The 23,901-nt window shown below is 35.8% G+C and overlaps 1 protein-coding gene across 1 annotated transcript in view; it reads left to right on the top strand.

Annotated features, from left to right (window-relative positions):
* CUBN (cubilin) overlaps positions 1 to 23,901 on the top strand; it is a 282,230-nt gene that overhangs the window by 245,712 nt on the left and 12,617 nt on the right. Inside the window, exon 59 of the mRNA XM_051963617.1 lies at positions 17,869 to 18,077. Within this exon, the coding sequence (XP_051819577.1) occupies positions 17,869 to 18,077 (209 nt within the window). The remainder of the gene's footprint in view (positions 1 to 17,868; positions 18,078 to 23,901) is intronic.

The raw sequence follows: 23,901 nt of genomic DNA, 5'->3' as shown, positions 1-23,901 counted from the left end.
GCAATTATCACCTTTATCCTGGATCCATGGTGCTTTATCTTACAATCTAGTCTCTTTCCTGAGCTTGACATCACCAAATATCTACTAAATATTTTGGACTGGAAATCCATAAACGTTTCAAACACGTGATATCCAAAATAGAACTCAGGAGGTTGCCCCTTTAAAATACTTCCCTCTTCTGAAATTTCCTACTTCTCTTAAGGACACCCTCATCTTCCTAGTCACTCAGATTTACAATCTTGATGGTATCTCTGCCTCTTCATTTTACTTATCCTCCATATCCAATCATTTGCCAAATCTTGCCATTTCTTTCTTTATAACATATATATGTATATGTATGTGTATACATATGTATGTATATACATACTTACTACATATATATATATACATATACACATGTGTATTAAAGACATCTATTTATCTAACTATTCATCCATCCTATCTGTCTATCATCTCCATCTATCTATCTATATCTCTGTACCATTGTCTCCCCTTACAAAGCCACCACTCTAGTTCAGGCTTTCTCCTTTTCTCTTTTATACTATTCAAAGAGCCTTCTGGTTGATGTCCCTGCCTTTACCAATCCACCCTCAATACAGCTGCCAAAGTCAATCTGCAGTCAGGCAGGAAGATATAGTATCAGGTACTGTGCTAAATCCTCTGGATGTAAAATGAGGCAGAAATCAGCCTCTGCCCTCGGGGAATTTACAATCTAAGGAGGAGAAAGCCATTTCCCTACAGTGTGTGTAATCTCCCTCTTCATTAAACTTTCTGTCATTTCTAGGATCAAATATGAATTCCTCTGCTTGGCGTTTAAAGCTCTTCTCTGTCTTTTCAATCTTCTCACACATTACATCTCTCCATACACTCTACATCTCTACCATACTGGGGTATTTCTTCTTCCCTCAACGCAGTGTTCCATCTCTCATGTCTCTGCCTTTGCATTGGCTGTTTAATGTTTTCCCTGCCCATCTCCACCTCTAAGAATCTCTGCTTCCCTCCAAGCCCCAGCTCAAACCTCACCTTACATAGGAGATCCTTTCCTTTCTCCCTGCTCCTTATGCCTTCCCCTATTACTGTTATCTTCTGTCTAGGCTGTAAGTGTAAATCTACTAGAATGTAAGCTTCTTGAGGGCAGTAACTGATTTTGCCTTTATTTGTATCCCCAGAACATAGCACAGTGCCTGGAACATGATAAGTGGTTGATTAATGCTTGTTGATTTATTAATTGATAAGAAATGAAAATAAGAAAAGAGTGCAGAAACAGAAAAATAATATAGAAGAAGATACAGGCAGTTATAATAATTTAAGAGAGTGCTGATGAGGGGCTAGTCTAGGCTGAAGGCATGTGGGCAGAGATAAAGGAATAGATTTAAAAGATATTGTGAGGGGGGAAAAGAGATTGTGGAAGATTAATGCTCAACTACAATGACAAAGAATAATTTCTAATTCATTAAGTTTCTACTATGTGCAAAACACTGTGCTAGGTCCTGGAATTAGAAACTAAGAAACAAATAATCTCTATCTTCAAATAGCTATGTTGTGCTAGTACATTAAAGTACATAGTAGTCTTGTGAAGAAGTTATTGTAGTAGATTTTGTCATCAAAGAGCCAGGGCATGTAATTAGGCCTGAGCAGTGTTTGAGGTTCATATGATTTTCCCCACCTGCTTTCTCAGCACCTATACATTGGTTTGTAGAAAAGATTGGGAGAGGGAGGTCAGGAACAAAATTGGACGAGGTTGGAGAAGGCTAAAGTGTCACTTGAAAGAAAAGATTAAAAATGGGAAATATTGAAAAGGGCAGAGAAGGTTAGTTTGAGGAAGATCCTAGTGGAAAACAGGACCTCAAGGAATGAAGAGATCAGAGTGACCTTATCCGTCTGTGGAATAAGGTTCTACAGATTGTTTATTTGTGGAAGTCCTAGCTTGAAGCTTGGAACTCCAGGGGCAAAAAACAGCAGCAAGAAGCATTCTTTAGCTTCTGAACCCCCCAAATGAAAGATGAACCCCCCACTTCTTTCTATGTGGTTGAAATACCTTTGCACGTATCTCTCCTTGAATTTCCTGTCTAATCCAATAGAGGCATTGGAAACCAAATTTGTGTGAATCGTAAAGGTAAAAGAGAGGTAACTGCTCAACTGAAGTAAATTTTTATAAGCCATTGCTAAAATAACTGTGTTTAACAATAATGAGGTTATTACCTTGAAGCTATGAGGTAATGTTATTATTCTGTTCATTTACTGTTGTTGCTGCCTCTGCTGAGGTCTGTGAGGGAGGTGAGCTGAAACCCTAAACTCAATTGTGGAAGACTAAACTAAGTTTATTTCCGTCCTTTTAAAGCTTTTTCACTTTCACTGTTGATTAGGCTTCCCTCAGGGATTAATGCCAAAGACAAGGGTTATCTGAAGTTCATCCTTTGTGGATTTTAGTGAAAGGGCCTTTGCTGAGCTGAGGAGCTGGGGCAAAGAAACCAATGCATTCTCACCTCCATAGAACCTTGGGAAAACAGGTTTGCAAAAGTTAAACACCAGATTTATTAAGAAGAGAAGCCTGGGATTTTATTAAAAATATATAACCATAGCACATTCTGGACCAACTAGAATGAAACTGGAACTATAGGATATGAAAAACCAAGAAAAAAATGTTTCAATGGGCTAATCAGAGGTTTTAAGAAGCCTTGAGGAAAAACTGTTTTTTTAAAAAATCCTGTCTATGAGTGATCTCATTTGAGGGGCATGTCTATATTTGCAAAGGTGAGCTAGAGAATTGAGGCAATTAAGCTTTCTTAAGGAAGAAAGGAAGGAAGGAAGGAAGGAAGGAAGGAAGGAAGGAAGGAAGGAAGGAAGGAAGGAAGGACTAGAGGGAAGGAGGGAGGGAGGAAGAAAAAGATGGCACATGAAAGGAAAGAAGAAAGAAAGGAGAGGGAAAGAGGAAGGAATAAAGAAAGGGAAAGAGAAAGAGGAAGGAAAGAAGGAAAGAAAGGTTGGAGCAAGGAAGGAAGGAAAAAGAAAGAAAGGATTGAATGAGGGAGGAAAGAAAGAAGGAAAGGAAGGAGGGAGAGAGTAAGGAAGAAGAAAGGAAGGAGGTAGGAAAGAAAGGAGCCCAATCCACCCTTGTCTATATTAATTGCATATTCTCAATAAAGAGCTAGCTTGAATAACCTGTATCATTATCTTAATTCCTCATTTCATTTTAGCGTGCTGACATGTTCTGATGTAGCATATTACAGGTACATAAAAATAAATTGTTTGGCCAGAAACACAAAGTTAGATGATTTGGTTTTTCTAAATCAGTACATTATTACAGTCATAAAGCTGTTGTGTTTTGTTGTTGTAATGCATACAAAGCTTTGTGCCCTTGACATCAGCAGGAGATAATTTCACCCAAGATGCTCCTGATGGTTGTCACTTTCCAAGCCACTGATCCACCTGTCAAATATTTTTGCCAAATCACCTTGATTTAACTTGTCATGAAAACAAACTCCAGAAAATAAAAAGGAATTCTTAGCATCCAATGTTTAAAAGTCCAATCATGTTCCTCTTCATTATGTTGTCTGTCTTTCTACACTGTTCAATATATAGATGCTTCTCTGTGGTTTCATCTCGTCTTCACTGGTCTATGGCTTTCAGTCTAATCAAATCAGTTTTCTGATGTCGGGGTGTTATTGATTCTTGAATAGCCTCTCTCTTCATTACTATAGCAATTCTCCTTTCGTATTACCTTCTGCTCTTCCTCTCACTCCCAATTGTCAGTTTACAGAAAAACACTGCTATCAGTATGCAAGCCTCTAAGTACCAGCAAGACTTCAAGTCTCCTACTCTTACTGTAAGCAGTATTTGATGCAGCATTATACCAATACAATGACAGCACTTGGAAACCTCCTGAAAGCTGATTGTACTGGAATTTAATTAATAATGTCCCTGTTTTATAGCCATGAAGGCTAATGTGCAAAGTGATTATGTGATTTGTCTCAGGTCATCAAGGGAGCCTGAAGGAGAATAGGAAAAGAATTCATATCTAAACTAAATAATCACACTCAACATAGTAATAATACTTTAAAAAAAGCCCCTGCTCTCTTGTCATTTTAAATGATCTTATTCTGAATTGATATTAATTTATAGTTCATAAATTTCATTTCAATTTTTATTTCAAATAATTTTAAATATATACAGTAGTAGATTAATACTAAACTTGTTCCATGTAAACAGATTGTATTTACTATCCTTTTTTTAATTTCACTGGTATTAATGTTTATTAAATTTAGCTTTAGAGCTTTCAAATGGTTTATTAGATTATCTTAGCTGGAGAAGCTATGAGGTTTAAGTGCTGGACTCAGAAAAACATGAGTTCAAATCCAGCTTTCTACCCCTGTGATTGTCACTTAACTTCAGTTTGCCTCAGTTTCCTTATCTCTAAAATGGGAATAATAATAATTGCATCTACCTGTGGTGAATCCAAGTTATGCACAAAATAAACAACATTGAGTTCAACTGTGGGAATCAGGAAAGGGAGCATTGGAGCTGAGGCTTGAGAGGGGCACTGGAGGATATCTTGATATAGATCTGTACATACCTACATATGTGGATAGATTGATAGTTCTATGAAATGCACACCTGTGTGCGTGCACACACACACTCACACACAAACACACACACATCATATTTATATTTACCATTCTAGTCTCTGTTCCTGGCTGTAGTTTTCAGACTTAGACATTTTGAACTGCACGTGCTGAAGTCATATCAAACTCAACATATCTATGTTACCTTTCCTTCCTCAACCTCCTGTTTTTGCCTTGGGCATCCATTCTCTCCTCAGTTACTCAGTTTTGTTATTTCATGGTCATTGTCATTCTCAACTTCTTCTCAATCATCTCTCATTTCTACCCCATTCACTACAGGCTTTTCTCATTTCTCACCTGAACAACTGCAGTAGCTTCCCAGTGCTCCGTCCTTTCTCATCTTTCCCTATTCCAAATCATCTCTAATCTGCCTCCAAAATATTTTTCCTAAGTGCAGATGTGTATACATAAGTCCCCTACTTGGTGAACTTCACTGGCTCCCTATTACTTCTAGGATCCAATTTGACTCTTTTTTGTTATTTAAAGTTCTTCACAATCTGTCCCACCTGAGCATCCAGGAGTGTCATCCATTACCTCTTGCCACTCACTCCATGGTGTAGCTCAACTGGGCTCCTTCCTATTTCTCCAAATGACACTGTTTCCCTTTAGTGTATTTGTAAGAATTGCTCCTCTTTTGTCTTTTTACCCCTGACCCCTAAAATAGTAGCCACATACAGTAGACACTTCATAAATATTTCCTGATTGATGACATTGTGTTTGTCTGTATTAAGCTCTGGAACATACCGACCTTCTTAAATGAGAACCATAAGCCCTTACTTTCCATATTGAAAAACAAACAAATAAATAAAACCAAGTGGATGAAGAATATTTATTATCCAAACTATGATGTGCATCTGGGTGGATGATTCATAGAGCTGTTCCATCAGTACTTATATCCTGGACAAACATTACAGATGGACAATGAGCCGGTCTCAGAATTGAACAGGAATAAAAAGAACAGGCTGGATTACCTTTACAAAACTGCACTTTTGTTTTTAATTTCCTCAAGCTACTACCTAAGATGAAGGCACATCTTTTAAATTATAATATTCTTTTGTGGCTACAAACATGGAGTAGCATGATCTCTGAAGATTTAAAATTGAGTGCCAGCCAAGGGCAATGGAGTTGTACAGAGTAGGAAGGTAGGCAACCACACATTCCCTATAGGGGCCATCATCTTTCTTTTTTATTTATATCCCCAGTGATTAGCACAATGCCTGACACATAGTTGGCACTTAATAAATTTCTAGTGATTAATTGATGATTTACATTGATAAGTTCACAGATCCATCAGAAATCATTTTCTTTATTTAACTCAACATTTATCTTTTCTCAAAACTTTCCCCTGATCTCCCTCAGGCTTTTTTAGTAGCTGTATTTTCTTTTTTCTTTTGTGCTCAATGTTTTTAATAAAATATAATTTTTCATAAGTTAAGCATTACCTTGTATGGTAAACACCACCAATAAGGCAATGACACCATGTAAATAAAATATGAAGTTATTTCAAGAAAGGGTCTTGTCACTAGATATCTCTGAAAAAGCTTAAACTGATTCAATTCTGTATTTTAAGGCGTGTTTAATAACCATGCTTTCTTTAAGGAGGATTCTTTCAAGGCCATGTAATCTTGAGATTCTGTAGAAAAAATTTGAAAATCATTGCTCTGGAAAATGTTGTTCTCCTTGTCCTCCCCCATACACACCTGCAGTAGAATTTTCCTCTAAATATTTCCACTAATTTGATCTAATATGTAGACCCAAGTTTATTAAATATATTTTAATCAAAAATGTTTTTAAAAAGCATAGGTGAAATATATACTGTGATCCTGTAACTAATCACTATCCATTCAATGCTATATGTTCCTTAAGGAAAGTGTACCATTCTTTCCCTCATTGTGTCCAAAAGATATAAACCAAACAAACATTATTTGCTTGCTTCCCTTCATAGTGTTCTGAAAACAAAGGAAAGGCAAACCTGAAATTAAACCAGTCACAGAAAGGACCCAATTTTCTAATCCAATAAATATACCATTCTGATCACTCTCCCAGGGAGTTTGTAATGCTGGTGCAGAGAAAGTGCTATAAAAACACAAATTCTAATAGCTGATACTCTTCATTGCTGAAATAAAGTCCAAGGGATTAGCCAGAATCTCTAATTAATAATATAATACAAATCTGATAAACAGTGATGTTCCAAAAATGAGGTAACCCCATGGGTATAATTAATTGTGGGCTTTGGGGAATAGAGGGGAAGAAAGAAAACTAGATCATTAGAATATGTGAGGGAAGGAAGGTAAGCTCAGAGGAAAGAGCTATATATAGGATCTCTCTGTGTGAGCCCTGGAGTGGGGGCCATTACAGGAAAGGGGGGGACCCAAATTATCCTCTGGATATGAGGTATTTGAGAGTACCCTATGGGTGAGAAAGATAGGGAGGAAACTTCCCCAGCTTCTCTGCTGGACACATGGCTGTGCAACCACACCCAAAGCTGTATAAACCAGGCCAAAAAGGCTTAGAACCTGGCAGGACTTTTTGCTGACACAGAAGTCAGCACAGAAGGGCCTTGGTAGCCGAGTCCAAAGGCTGTACTCTGTCAGTTCTAACCCTGGGAAGGCAGCCCTCTGCCCCACTCCAGTACTCAACTTAAAATGAACTGCACCCTTTATGAGCTGTCTCCACACCTGAAAATAATTTGCATTTCCCTTGCAAATATCTCCTATTTACTTAGCTATGTATTGTTGCCTTTCCCCAGTAGAATATATAAAATTCTTTGTTGACTGTGAAATGTTATATCACTGTAGGGTGAGAATTCTTAACCCTATTTGATGTTTACAGATGTATTTATAAGTCTGGTGAAAGTTTCAGATCCTTTCTCAGAATTTTTAAAAAATTCATAGCTAAAAGAAATGCTAAATTTCTAGTGATAAAGTCATACATTCTTTTTTATCCAAGTTCACAGGTACTTCCCTTCCTTTATCCCCCCAAATCTATCCATGGACCACTTGGGAATTTCTTAAGTAAAGGTATATTTCATGAGCACTAAAACTGTGCCTTTTTTCATCTCCATATCCCTAGTGCTAGAACAGTAGTGTACATGTAGTGAAATAATTATTATAGTTGTTATTCTGAATGCAACTTAGAAAGTCCTTCTGCACTCATTCCCTTTGATCTGAATCACTCACTTTCCAGCTCCCCAAATTCATTTTCCCCCCTTAGTGCTGATCCCTTTCCCTGGCAGCCCAAGTCTACTCAAACTAAAACTATCCTCCTTCTTTTCCTCTCTTCCCATATCCTTTCCCCTTTCTTTAGCTCTGTAGGCCTGGCTCCCCTTAATTCTATGCCAGACAATTTTCCTATTGTCCTCTTGGTGGAGAACCATCCAATGTTAACCACATGAATAGTGGAAGTAGCGAATGAGTCAGAGGGGACAAAGCCAAGGGATATTTTCTATCAGATTCAAAGCATCATTGTGAATATTTGCATTTATGTAGTGCTTTAAGATTTACAAAATGGCCCAGGATGTTACCTTCTCCCTTGCTTATTATGACACTGCTCTCTCCTCTTTTTCTACCAGCCAATGGATCCTTCTCTTTCTCCACTGATGGGCCCTCAATCACCTCTGCCTTTTTATAAATATGAATTGTCTTCTCTGGTAGAGACTCATTTTTTTTTTTGTCCTTGGATCCCTAAGTCCTACTTCAGTGCTTACATATAGGAACCATTTAAAAAATTACTTCAGTAGTTCTCAATTGCTGGTCTAGGAACAAGAACCTTTCAGGGGTCCAGGATGTCAAAACTATTTTATAATAATAATATTTAATAATAATAAAGACAATTTCTAACAGAAATATTGAAAGATATAACCCACATTAATAAGAACCCTTTGGGAGATCTTTATTAATCTTTTAACTGTTGTAAAGATGTCTTGTTACCAAAAAATTTGGGAACTATTTTAGGAAATCGAGTGGATGTCCATCAGTTAAGGGATAGCTGAATAAGTTGTGATATATGAATGTAATGAAATGTTGTTCTATAAGAAATGATGAGTAGACTGATTTCAAAAAAGCTTAGAAAGATTTACATGAATTTATGCTAAGTGAAGTGAGCAGAACCAAGAGAATACTATACACATCAACAACAAGATTATGTGATGATCAATTGTGATCACTTAACTTTTTTTCAAAAATGGGGTGATTTAAGGCAATTCTAACAGACGTGATGGAAAATGCCAACTGCATCCAGAGAGAAATTTATGGAGACTGAATGTGGATCAAAACATAGTATTTCACTTTTTTGTTATTGTTGTTATTGTTTGCTTGCTTGCTTTTTTTTTTCTTTCTCGTGTCTTTTTCCCTTTTGATCTGATTTTTCTTGTACAACATGACAAATATGGAAATCTGTTTAGGAGAATTATATATGTTTAACCTATATTGGATTGTTTGCTGTCTTAGGGCAGAGGGTGAGAAGAAAAAGGGAGAAAAGTTTGAAACACAAGGTTCTGCGAAGATGAATTTAAAATTATCTTTGCATGTTTTTTGTAAAAATAAAATACTATTTTAAAAAAGGAGAGAGAAAAAAAGAGAACTGCCATTTTCATTGAATTTATAGACTTTATGTATAATCTCATTTAGTTTTCACCCAATATTAGAAGGTTCAGATCACACAAATAATCATTTTCTCATAAAATTTGTAGACGTTTAAATAATTTACCCCAGTTCTACAGAGGCAACAATTATCAGAGATAGGATAAAAACCTTCTTCTCTCCTCGCTCAAACTCCAGAGTTTCTGTTACTCTTCTATGTTGCTGCCAATTCAGTATATTTGAAAGCAGAATGAAATTAACCATAATCATAAATCAAGGGGAAAGAATGTGAGTTTAAGTCCCAACTCTGCCTCTTCCTATCTGTGTGATTTGGGACAGATGACTTGACCTCTTTAAGCCTCAATATCATATTTAAGACTTCTCTAAGCTTCTTCAATGACATGACCCCATAAATTCAAATGGGGGGGGCATTTCCTCTGACATGTATTTATTTGATTGCAACTTGCATCTAGGCAATAAATAAGAAATGATTGATGTAACCTTTCACCTTTTTGAGGGGGGAATTTTCTTTGGCTGCTGCCAACTTCTGCATAATTCTACCAAATTCTACCATGCTGAATGGGAGGGCTGGGCGCCTTGCTCATTCCCCTTTGCACATAGGTATAACATGTGTTATAACTCTTCTGTTCACAGCAGGGAAAATAGAGTCCAATTTAATTCTATTGAAACTTCCTATTTCGATATTCTCACTGAAATCCTAGCATTGCAGATTTGGGTCAGAGACAGTGGATGCAAAAATGTCATTTCTCCTTATCTTCAAAGACCTTGGCCCTGTTTACCAAAATCTGAGCTGCTTTAGATTTTTTTAATCAAAATAGAGGAAGACGATTTCATGCATGCAACATTTCATTTAACAATGAGGGGAAAAATGTGTCCACAGCCATTTCCTGTATTACAGTCTACCCTTTTCTGAAGTGTGTCCCCCCTTCTGCTTCCCACCCACACTGAATTCATTAATTGTTTGAGCATTTTGTCAGCATTGCCAGCAAGTCATAAAGTACAGGTTCTAGTCTCCAGGAAGACCCGGGAGCCCTAAAGCCAGCTGGATTTGTGCCTAAATGCATTAAGCATTGGTTTGGAACCAAGATATCTACGTTTCTGTGCTGGTCATTAGGAATGAGCAATGTGAGTCAGTAATTATGTGCCCTAGGATGTGGCCCTCCTGGAGGACAATTCTATTCTTAAAAATCCACTATCAGAATTCAAAAAATTATAGCTATAAAGGTATCCTACAGTTGTTGAGAGAGGTGTGTAAACCAATTCTATTCTACTCAGATTGACTCAATTAGTATTTTATTAAACCCTTTTCTTGGGAAAATATTATAAGCACTGAGAATGCAATGATGAAAAACCTTGCAGTTCTTGACCTTAAGGAGCTTACAATCTAGATGGAGAGTGAGAATGGAGCAAAAGAAAAAGTGAGGGAGGCGAACAAAACATAGACATGAATATTTAAGACAGAAAGTAGAATATGTTAAAATCAAAGTAGACAATGAGATAAGGATTCTGGGAAGAAGAAGAAGAAGAAGAAGAAGAAGAAGAAGAAGAAGAAGGAGAAGGAGAAGGAGAAGGAGAAGGAGAAGGAGAAGGAGAAGAAAGAGGAGGAGGAGGAGGGAAAGAGAAATAGAGACAGAGACACATACAGAGATACAAAAAGAGAAACAGAAAGAAAGACAGAGACACACGGAGAGAAATAGAGCCAGACAGAGCTAGTTTTTCTCTGTGAGTCTGAGGATCAGGAAGACCTTCCTGGAGGAGATGACACATAGCAGAATGACATGCAGGGAGGAAGGTATATGCACACATACAGAAAATTACTAGGGAGCCACTATCAGTCCATTCTCCCTGGTGTGTATGTGAAGGAGAGGGGTATGAGCTAAGGCTTGGACCAGATAGTGGAAGATCTTCTGTGCCATCCTTGGAATGTGTATTTTATCCTGAAGGAAATAGGAAGGTAGCGAAAGTGGTTAAGGGGATCATTAAATGGCACAGGAGTTAGAGTCAACAACAAGAAACTAACATTTTTATAAATGGCTCTTTGAATTTGATTGATCACTTACTTTGATATTATTGAGAAATTAGAGGCTTTGGCTAGAAGATAGTATGATAGATAATCCCTTTGTCCATATAAAGACTGCATAGATTCTGAAGAAAACAAGAGTATGTGTGTCTTTTCTGAAGTCTCAGATTCAGTAAGGAACAGCCATATGGAATGCCCTCTTTGTACTGGTGCTCTATGAAGTGCTCTGGGGAATAACCCATAACTTTTCCTCAGCGTGAAATCAAACAAATTAAAACATTAAATATAATAAATTAAATGAATTTGCCTTCAATTTCCCATATAACAAGTGGTCCTTTACTATAAGGCCTTTTTTGTCAGCTGGATTCATTGATAAAATCACTGCCTTCTTTTTCTACCTTTTCTAATCATCTCCTCTATTTGGATGTCATGGAAACGATCCAGTGACTTGGGATCAGGAAAGTCCTGGCCTCAAATCCCAGTTTTAGTACTTATTAATTGGACCATCATGGGCCACTTGATTTGTTGGAGCCTGTTTCTTTATCTGGAACATGGGAATAGAAATGTCTGTATTACTTACCTAACTGGCTTGTTGTAAAGATCAAATGAGTTCATTGTCACCTTGAAGTGTTCTATAAATTACCAGCTAATATTGTTATTGTTGTTATTTTTAAGTTATACCTAGCTGAATTATATTAGGGTTTAAATTAAAAGGAGTCTCAATTTTTAAAAATCTGGTAGCTTCTTTTGTTTTCCCTGGCATTTTTACCTATTTATATAGAGTTGTAAATAGCCCTTTCAATAGCACAGGAAAATATGATAACTTTAAAATGGGAGAAAGATAACTTTAAAAGAGGAGAAAGCCCAGAAAGATATGATAACTTTAAAATGGGAGATTTGCATCATTTGACCGATGCTGCATAAACATATCTAAGAGCCTTACTCCTAGAATTATTGGAACAAGGCTATATTGTGACGACTATGCATTGATAATATCCACATTTTAATAGATTCAAGAGTAAAAGGACATTATGAAGAGCCTTATCACATCCTACTCTAAAAGATTAGGCAATAGAAACACCTGTGTGTATATACACACATGTATTTCTAATGTATAGTGTGTGTATGGATATACATATGTACACACATGTATTTCAAATGCATATGTACACTGTATATAACATATAGTGTGTGTATGGATATACATATGTACACACCGTATGATGTACAATGTATATACATGTATATAATGCATGCATACATACATATAAACAATATACACATATAGTATATACAATGTATGATGTACAATGCATATACAGGTGCATAATGTGCATGTGTATGGGTTTATGTATATATAGAGAGATATATGTACATGTATTATGTGGTATTTTATATATAATCATTTATATTAATATGATATCGATATAGATATATAATATTGAATAGCTTAAATGTGCACTAAAATTTTTATATTACTCTGTATAAAATGAACTCCCCTTCCTCCCCCGCCACGCTGCTTTCATTTGCACAGAGCATTTATTTTAAAAGCCATTTTTTTTCCATCGTCCATGCATTTGGGTTCATTACTGTATAATCTTGAATCCACTGCAGCACAAGGAAGCAGATGGGTCACTGATATTTAGAGCAGTGCCCAAAGCCAAAGGAATCTTTATCAGTGAATGTGCTTAGCCATCTGTTGGATTGTAAAGGATTCTTGAACCAGTGGAGGTACAATGTCCCTCAGTACAGTAACATCCATCCTACAAAAGTGCCTGTCTATGAAAACTTGTCAAAATTTACTACTTCTGAAATAATGACTTTCCTCTGAAACAAGTTGTTTTTTTCTCCTCTTAAATAAAACAAGTATTTTCATTTTTTAGGGAGTATTTGCCACACCTGATTCATTCCTACCTCTGTTCTTCAACTTTGTCACTGGAAAGCATGTATAGGAAAATAAAGTGATTAGTTTGTAATTGCGCAGAGCTGAACTAGGCCTTAAGAGTTACTGGAAGCCCATGTTTTCATATTGATCCATGCTGGGAAAACATTTTCTTTTCCTAAGGAAGCGCCCAATCCTTTTTTGGGCATCTCTCCCAGCCCCAGCAGAAGGGCAAGGTGACATTGGTCCTTGGTTAGTGTCTCCACTGAGCTCCTGCCTAGCTAAGGCCTCTGACACTTCCTGACTGATGAAGTGTTGATGGATGGAAGCTGTCTGGATGTTGGACAAATGCTTAGTAACTAGACAGAGGCTAGATTTATAGTTCTAAATGTGCCAGTATGTCAAGGTTAAGACATATCTTATGTCAGCCGAGAAGATGTACTTAAATGCACATTATTTTCTTAAATGATGAGCTGATTTTTCCCACTGTCACAGCTTCCCTCTTTCCCTGTCTCCTCCAACCCCACCACCAATAATGTGATGCTACGGCATTATTATAGCCTTTAGGATATGAAACCAACTTCACCGGCCCTTTAATTCATCCTTATTTATACTCCTGCCCCAGTGGAATAAATGTTGTCATACTCATTTTGCAATCGGATTCACAGGGACTGAGTCAAAACTTGAAAACTGAACTGGGCAATTGGGCAATTAAAAAAAAGCTTTTCATCACTTTTGTTTTTAATTATCTGAATATTTCAACTGAATATATTTTCTTGGCCTAAATGAGCTATGAGTAGCTAGGTAGTGACATAGTACATAGAGTACTGCGCCCAGGGTCAGGAAAACTTATCTTCCTGAGTTCAAATCAAGCCTCAGTCCCTTACAAGAAGTGTGACCCTGGGCAAGTCACTTAACCCTGTCTGCCTCGGTTTCCCCATCTGTAAAATGAACCGGAGGAGAAAAATGGCAAAACACTCCAGTATCTTTGCCAAGGAAAGCCCAAATGACATCATAAGCAATCAGACACAACTGAAAAATGGCGGAACATACATACACCATACCATATACACACATATACTCATACATTGCTAAATATCTTCATTGCTTAACTGCCCATCTCTTTTTAAGGACATGATTATTTCATAACTAAAGATGAGTCTATTACTCTTATTAGTTGACCAAATTCTAGAAATCCTCTTTCCACCTAAAGCAAAATCTATTGATTATAGAATAGTTCTGATCATTAAGAAAGACACATATTTGTACCATAATAATAATAATAATAATAACTGGAATTTATAGAGGGCTTTAAGGTTTGTGAAACATTAATGCATTTTTTTTACTTGAACCTCACAACATATGTAAATTTCCTCATTATCCTCATTTCATAGACCAGGAAACTGAGCTTAAGAGTATTAGGCCAGTTTGCCCAAGGTCACAAGTTAGTAAGTATCTAAGGAAGGATTCAAATTTAGGTCTTGCTGACTACAAATCTAGCACTTTATCTCCTGTGACACTAAGTTGCCACTAACCACTAATTAAGGTAAACTTAACAATTTTTTAAAGTTATCTAATGTTTAACCCTATAAATTGATGCACAATATATAAGTATATGTAATAATACATACATAAATATGTATATACACATACATATTTGTAGTATACAATGTATACATAGACATATACATATATTCATACATATCTGTTTATATACATAAAGGTGATAAATAGATAATAGTTGATAGATAAATAATAGAAATATCATAGATAAATAGAAGATAGGTAGACAGATAAATAAATAGTTATTTGCTGAAAATTAATGATTTTTAGGCAACATCTGTCCAAAGTAGGACTCTTGGGATTTAGGACAGCCCAAACAAAGGCCTCAGACTCCCCACAGCTGTGCTGATCAGGACCCTGTGCTGGCGGCCCGTTTTTCTATACAGAAAAATGTGAGCATGATATTGTGCAATGTGGGACCTGGCTTAGCTTCCTGAGCAAGGAACTTGATCTGAGAGACTGTCCAAGAATCTCTCAGGGCCTCTGCCATCAGGACTGGCTTTAGCTCCAGGAAACCACTGACTGTGCAGACTGACTAGTGTTACCAGACTTAGAACCTCCTGACAGAGCAGTCTCACCCACTAACTGGAGCACCTGTAGCCTCAATCCATTGGCCCAAGAGACATGGATTGGGTGTCCCGCCAGGTTGGGGGAGGGCTTTATTCCCTTCTGGGAGCATAGTGCAGAACTTCAACACCCTCTAGTGTTCGGTACCTTCCTTTTACTGGAGGACAGGTATACTCTTCAGGTGGTGATATTTTATTTTTCAGCTAGTTATAAACTATAAGATTCATAGCCTACAGACATTATATAGTTGCTTATAGTATATATATATATATATATATATATTATATATATATATATACATATATATACACATATATATATATTTATATGTTTATCAGTATATATACTATAGATGTCATATATAGTATATATATATGGTTATCAATACTTTTTCCAATAAATCTGCCCTAGCTGGAACCTATATTCTGGTCATGAGCCAGAGCAGATTGTTATACTTATTAAACAGGAGCTTTATCTATATATAAATATCTATCCAGATGTTATACAAAATATCTGTTTATATATTTGTAGCAAAGTATATATCTTGAAGATTCTCCATTTTTATTTTACAATATAAAACTCTATTTTAGAAGATAGATTATATTGTAATCCCTGAAAACTTTGATCTTGTTTGTCTAATTTATTAATTTAGTATTTCAAATGATTCATGATATCATCAATGTAAGCATTCTTTCCAATGATACAGTACATAACTCTGTATTTATTTATTAATTATTACTTTAGTATTTCAGTGGATCCATGATATCATCAATGTAAGCATTCTGTCCAATGGTACAGAACATAACTATATTTATTTATTAATTATTAATTCAGTGCTCCCATTTATACATGATATCATCAATGTAAGCATTCTTTCCAGTGATGTGGAACATAACTCTATATTTATTTATTAATTATTAATTTAGCATCCTAATCTTTCCATAATATCATCAATGTAAGCATTCTCTCCAATGATATGGTACATAATTCTGTACTTATTTATTAATTATTAATTTAGCATTTCAATGGATCCATGATATCATCAATATAAGCATTCTCTCCAGTGATGCAGAGCATAACTCATCTACACATTTTAGTCCTATGCAACTCTTGCCCCCATGTCCTGTCTAACTCTTCTGCAGGGGTCTGTGTTGTGATTTTGTGGTTTCCCTCTTCATCTCTTGACATTGACTGGGGCCCAGTACACCATGTGTGCTAGCTACCTATCAGCCTTTTCATTTATGACATAGTTAGCTAATCTCTTTTTCTGGAGCACATACCTTTTAGTTAATATCCTTAATTTTGTGCTCATGTTTCATCATTTGTTAAGTGCTGCACTCTATTTTATATGTACCTTGCATCTCTCTGTGCCTACTGACTGACTCATGATTTTCAATCTTTGGAGGATGCGATATTACAAAATTCATAACTACATTCCAAAAGAAAGCTGGGAAGAGATAATTTAAATCATTGTACAGTTTTCCAAATATAATCCAATCAATTGTCTTTTTCTAATTCAATTCTGGAACCAGTTTATTGTCTATATGCAACATCTATCAATGACATATGCCATGATAGACTAACTATATGTATTGTCAATCCAACTATATAACATAGTTTACCAATAGAAAGTCTTTATCCATTTGATTTTCCTCACATAGACTGAGCTCTTTTAGATGATTTTGGTTTGAGTTTAATAAACTCTGCAAAATTCCAGGATTTGATGCAGTTAGCATAATGTTACCTAGGAATAAGAGTATAGGGAAGACCTCACCATTAATAGAGAATTCCTTTTCCATTTGAACTCTGAACTGACATCTTCTATCTTCTATGACAGTGATGAATTCTTTTGATGAGCATATATCTACCTCTTTCAAGCTTCCTATAATATCCATGGTCAGGAAATTATCAGATAATCAATAAATCGACCCCTCTGTGTGGCCTCTATCAAGGAATCTTGTGTGACCTTAGTGATATATGGGAGTTGCCTTGTGAAAGAATTGCTCTAAAGGCTGGCTTTTGCTTTAGCAAAGTAAATGAGGGTTATTTTGGTCATAAGCAAACAATAAGCACAGTGAGTTCTTGAATTTTCTGCACTTTTCAGTCAAATCCCCTTTTTTCACTGAGGAAAGCCAAATTTGTTTGGATATGTGGATTATAAGATATCTGAAATTAACTATATAACAGACTTCTGATCTTCTTACTATCAGTGAGGAGAAGAGGACTGAACCTGTTACCCATTGGTCATCAGATACTTTGGTGACATCATTTGTTCCTGATAAGGATTTTTAAAAATAACTTTATAGGACTTTGATCTATTGCTGTGGCTTAGTTCACAAAAAAAGATTTTTATCATCTCCTATACAGACTGATAAAAGGGATGAAATAGAGAACATGTGCATGATAATAAAAGAAAAATCAGACTGGAAAGAAAGTAAATTTTATCTTCACCCCTTTCTAAGCCTGTGTGAACATTCTGGTAATGATCATCAGAAAGTGACAGAAAAAATGTAAAAAATAAATTTTCTTAAATTCCAAATATGGAGAGTAAAAGATATTGAGTCCTTAATGTTTTCATATGATTGAGTTTCTTTCTTTTTTTTTTTTCCATAGGACCTCAGAATGGATGTGGAGGTTTTCTAACAAATTCAAATTCCACTTTTACTTCTCCTGATTCCAATGCTGATGGCATATATGACAAGAACTTAAACTGTGTATGGACCATAATAGCCCCTATCAACAAAATCATCAATCTGACCTTCACTACATTTTTCCTAGAATCAAGCAGTTTTTATCGGGGATGCATTTATGATTATGTAAAGGTATGAAAATCAGATTTTAAACCGGATGCTAATTATAGCCTCCAATTGCAGGATGCCTCACTTTACTAATCTAGTGCCCTCTGAAAGGTTACAAGTAAATTGAATTCTTATAAATTCTTATAAAATAATTTATTTTCCAAATGTTATAGAATACAATTTCAGAGATATCTTATTTTTATTTCTGTTTGATCTTTAATCAGCTTTGCCTAAAAGCAGGTATTTGACAATATATAGAATTTTGGTAAAAGGATATACCAGCAATAAAGATTTAAAGTTGTATATGAACCAAGTGGAAGCCATGAGGAGGGAGCACCTCTCTGTCAGAGAAAACATAGCGAGAGTGGTAGATTGAGGAGGAGTTTGGAGGAAATGCCAGTGAAGGAAACAGAGGTTACTAATGACAATGTGATACACATCCAAGTCATGGACTTAAAGTCAGGTTCTATCCTGTCCACAAATGTTTGGTTCCTATGCAAGTACTCAAGATAACAATGCATATTTGGTACAGGACAATGTTTTTTCATCCCACATAAAGAAAGTAGAAGGAGTCATCCCAGCTCATAAATAATCAAAACCACATTCTTCCCTCTTGTGTAAATTTCCTCTGAGGAACCTATATAATCATCTAGACTAACAGTCTCAGAATGTGTATTCCTTTTCTTACAGTTTGCTCAAAAGTGAGAGTTTTCACTCCATGGCCACATATATCCTTCCAGTTTCCTGATTTAAGCCAGTTTAGAGGCAGCCCAGTGAAAAGAACAAAAGTTCTGGAGTCAAAGGAACTTTGTACAAATCAAATCACTACTGCTCGATACCCATTTCCTAACAAGTTACTTAACTCATTGAATCTCAGTTTCCTCATCCATAAAATGAGAGGATTGCCGTAGATGGCCTCTGAGGTCTAGCTCTAAATCTATGAACTTATTCATTTAAGGTTCCTTTTTTTCCAGTGAATTTCAGCTTTCTGAAAATCATCAGCTTTGCAACTGACCTCTTTTCAAAGACAAAGAAAGAATGTATAGTTCCAAACCACAGCAGCCCAAGCCAAACTCTTCTTTCCCAGTCACTGAATCTTAATTATTCATATTGAATCGAGTGTATGTGAATCCTCATGTACTCAGAATTAGGAGCTGACCACAGTCCTCCCAGTGAGGGTGCCAATGGAAAATACAAAGTCCCAAATGAAGGGTCACCTCCTTAGAAAATCATCAAATTGGGGCACCTAGGTATGCAGTGGATAGAACACCACCCCTCAAGTCAGGAGGACCTGAGTTCAAATTTGATCTCAAAGTAGCTATATGACCCTGATCAAGTTCTTAACCCACCTGCCTAAGAAAGAAAGGAAGAATAAAATAGAAGGAAAGAAACTCATCAAATGAATCAGGTTTCCCTTCTCAATGCCCCATATTAATAACTGAGAGGTTTACAAAAGAGCTTTCCTTACCGTTATCATCATACGTTGAAAAGATCCCCGAAGTTAGAGTAAGAAGATTGGTATTTCACTTCTGGTCTTGTAACTTATACTTTTGTGAACTTTAACACATCATCCACCTCTGCTGAGCTCCCTTTTCTTACCTATAAAATGAGATGCTTGAACTAGAGAACCTTAGAGGCTTCTGATCAGCTCTAAGTCCATGATCTTCTATGGATTCTATGGGATACCCAACATAAGTATTAACACCCATTTGATAGATGAGTAAATAGAGACTCGGAGAAGCTAGATATTTAGCCACAGCAATCCAGAAAGAATCCAAATGGTTACTCAAAAAATAGAAGATTATTGGGTTGGTTTGTCATCGGTAGATATCATATATTACAGAGGAGGGAAGGAAGATGAGGATGAAGAAGTCATTGGGTTTGGTACAGAGAAAATCATCAGTTATCTTTAGGAAAGTATTGTCAGTGGAAGACCAAGTTCAGAAGCCAGATTAGAGAAGGCTAAGAAGAAATTGCGGATGTCAAGCTACTTAGATTTAAGAAATTCATATATCTATAGACATAGATATAGATATTTCTATGTCTGTGTCTATAGATATATTTCTGACAATGAGACCTAAGAGACAAAGCTAAATTGTAATACTAACCAATATAGCAGGGTTTTTTTTTTAGAATAGATTACTAAAAGATACCATAAAATCTCCTCTTAGGGTCTTTAAAATAAGACAAAATAGGTACTAATCTCATTAAAGTTGTTAATATTATAGTTCTGCTTATAGAGAGAGGTGGTGAACAGTTATATTCTCAAGCACTGTAATGCTGCAATATCATTAAAACTATCAGTGAGAGGCCCTAAAAGAATTGCCTGAAGCCCTTATTAACAGAAACTCTTCCCTTTCAAATCTAAGAAATTACTTTTGGTTCCAAGTGCTTTTGTGTTCTTAATAAGCTCTATAAAGAGGTCTGGCCTTGCTTTCATCTCAATGCTAGTGGCAAGGATAGGAATCATTTCCTCTTATCCAAATTTTCTATTCCCTTCAATTCCTTATTTTTTTTTCAATGATACCATTACTTCTTAAGTCATCTGAACATGGAACTTGGGGGATATCCTTGACTTATCCCTTGTTCTTGTCCCATATTTCACAAACTAAATCATTTTTAATAATTGATTTGGATTGTTTTTCATAGCCAGCACTTCTTTGCCATTTCTCTTGCAACTACTCTTGTGTGAAGCTATATTCCTTTGAACTATATTTTTGTAATAGTTGCCTGATTCCCCCATTGCTTGTCTCTTTTTTCTATAATTAACTACCCAATCACCACAGAATTAATCTTTTTTAAAATTGTCACTTTAATCATGTCACTTTGCTATCTGTTTTTTTTTTAATTGATTTCCCCACTTCTGACAGCAGAAAGTCCAAATGGCTTCATCTGAATTTGAAAGGTCTCTGAAGAATGTTACCCCCATATTGCCTGTCCAACTTTTTCAATAATAACTAATAATATTTAAATTCCTTCTTTGTACAGAGTATTGTGCTATTTCGTAGGGGAAATACCAAATTTAAATAATACATAATTTCTGCCCTCATAGAACTTCTATTTTAATGTAGTACACAATGTCAATGCAGAGAGCTATAATACACAATATTAAATGCATACTTTAAAGAGTTACAAGACACAGTAATGTAACAGATCCAAGAGTGAAGATGACATGTGACTAAATAGACAAAAGGCAGATCCTAGAGGAGGTGATATTTGAGTTCAGTTTTAAAGGTTAGATAGAATTTTAACTGACAAAAAGAAGAAATATATTCCAGGTTTAAGTAGAAGCACAAATAAAGATTTAAGAGTATAATGAACATGACAGGGTCAGAACAAAGTCCATTTTTTCTGGAAAAAAAATAAACTGTGTGAAGATGAGAGTGGAAAGGAAGGAGAGTGTTTGGTATATTAGGCTTTGAATCTGGGGAAAAGGCATTTGAACTTTAATCAGTAGACAAAAAATATCCATGGGAGATAGTTAAGCAAAGGAGCAATTTTCTATTATAAAAAGAATAAAATTCTGGTAAAGACATAAAAGATGAATTAGCTGGAGAGAGAATGAAGGCTAACTGAGCAGAGAAGGAGTTAGTCTAGGCTTAGTATTTCTCAGAGTAGAAATAGAGAGGAGGATGTGAGTGTAAGAGGTGTTGTGAAGATGAAGTCAGCTGAACTTAGAACTAGTTGCTTAAAGAAGCAATGTGACATGAAGCCATGATGATGAGGAACAAACTTGGGTAGTTGGCTTTTCTGGTACTAGAAAGAGAGACTTTAGGTACTAGAAAGAGAAACATATATGTGGAACAACATGGACCTATCCCTCCATTTCTATTCTGAGTTACAAAACTAGTCAGGAAGGAAGATGGGACCCACTATTAGAAGGCAGGAGTTAATATCCTCTGGAATAATTTATTAATGGTTAAAATGCTCATTTATAAATGCATTCTTCTTTTTCTTTTACTGGGACAAGTGAAACTTATCCTATAACCTAAGGTTTATAAACCAGATTACTTGGAAAGAAATCGAAGGTTTTCTTCAAAATGAACAAGAGATTTTATTCCATATTCAATGAGTGATTGCTATGTCCCAGGCAAAGAAAATAACAGGAAAAAAAAAGAAAGAAAAAAAAGCAAGATAGTTTCTGTCTTCAAGGAGCTGACAATCTAATGAGAATTCATGAAAGGAAGCTGGAAAGTAGAGGAAGAGGAAACCCCAGAGGATACCCAAAGTAAGGGCCTCTTGCTTATGGAGTTCAAACCAATCAGAACTGTAGATAGAAAGTTGAGAGCATATGGAAAGTCTAGACCTTGCCCTTCTATGAAAGAAAGCTTTGGGAAGAGTTAATACTGCATCCTAAGGCTCTCTAATTAGAGGCACAGGAAGCCAGATAGTTGGGGATGTGTTAAGTATCCAAGACTGGGTTGGCAACAGGGTGAAATTTCAAGGTATCAGATTATCCTGGGAAGGGCATCTTTGAGAATGAATTCGAAAGTCCAGATCCTTCCCTCTTCAAAGGATTGCTTTGGGAGGATTTTGGGCTTGTGTCCTTGCAGTTCAAATCAGAGTTGCATGTGAAAGTTGCGATCCAGGGGCAGATGTTCCCATGGATTGCCTAGGTGGAAGTATGAGCCAGAGATGTGTTGTGAGACCACCTTTCTGGAAACATACTGCACCCCAGGGATTCAATTATTTATTTCTCTGCTCCTACTTTACCTAATGGTATCATAGACATGATGATGGTATCTCAAAGGCTATTCCAATAGTATAAATATTCTGCCAGACCCTATCAAGTTGGAAAATAGAACCACTAATGGGCTTTATTTCAATCATCTGAGAATCAATTTAAATAAGGAATGGAATCATCTTAATGGTGACTTCCTTTGGTCATAGTAACTTATGAAATCATCTGTTAGTAAAATATAGCAGAGTTGTGATCCATGTTAGTGCAGGGAGACAAAATAATGGTCCTTTTGGAATCTTGTATCCATCACAGTACTTAAAACAGTAGTGAGCATAGAAACTCAAGCAATACCAAATAAATTGGATCTATGGGGAAAAGTGGTAAAATGTAAACTGTTAAAAGCTATAGACTGTGTCTGATAGAGAAACATAACTATGGGATAATAAAAGCATGTGAACATTTGAATCTGCCTTTTAAACTCAAATATAGCAAAGAATTTTTTCAGGATTCCAAAGCTGAAAACTATTTTTATAAAAATTGTCTGTAAAAAAGTTCTAAAATGAGGAATAGTGAATTACCTCCTAGGATTGTTAGGTAAGAACTCTGTAAATTTTAAAGAATTATATAATGGAATTGTTGTTATTATTTTCAAGGTAGTAGATAAAGTACTCTTTCAATGGTGCTCCTCATTGCAGAGAGTAATTTTCTATTCTGCTTCCTGGAAAATAATAATAAATATTAAGATTATAAATAAGCTCTTTATATGTCTGTCTTATGTGTGCCAAAACATTTGTTAGAAGAGCTGAAGTCATTCAACTAGAATCTCTATGTCCATATCCACGTCGGTACAATCCAGCTCAGCTATTCACATATAAATACATCAGTATGGCTTATGAGATAGCTGACTTTTGGGGTTATTAAGATACTACTTCTGTTGAATTATTTATTGCAGCAAGTAAATATCCATCAAATAAAATGGTATTCTTTTTTACCTTTCATTTTCCCCTTTCATATTATTGACATTAAAAGTCTTGAAAATCTTTCAGAAAAACTTAAAGTTTTAGGAATTAAATTATTAATATTAAAGATTCAACTGAATACTCTTTGGAAATTTTAAAATAAAAAATTCAACAATTTTAACTTGTCCATAATAGTGGTACTTGTTAC

This window comes from Antechinus flavipes, chromosome 5 (assembly GCF_016432865.1).
Source record: "Antechinus flavipes isolate AdamAnt ecotype Samford, QLD, Australia chromosome 5, AdamAnt_v2, whole genome shotgun sequence".
In the NCBI taxonomy this organism is placed as follows: domain Eukaryota; kingdom Metazoa; phylum Chordata; class Mammalia; order Dasyuromorphia; family Dasyuridae; genus Antechinus; species Antechinus flavipes.
The sequence above is the reverse complement of the archived record's forward strand: the minus strand, read 5'-3'. Positions and strand labels throughout refer to the sequence as shown.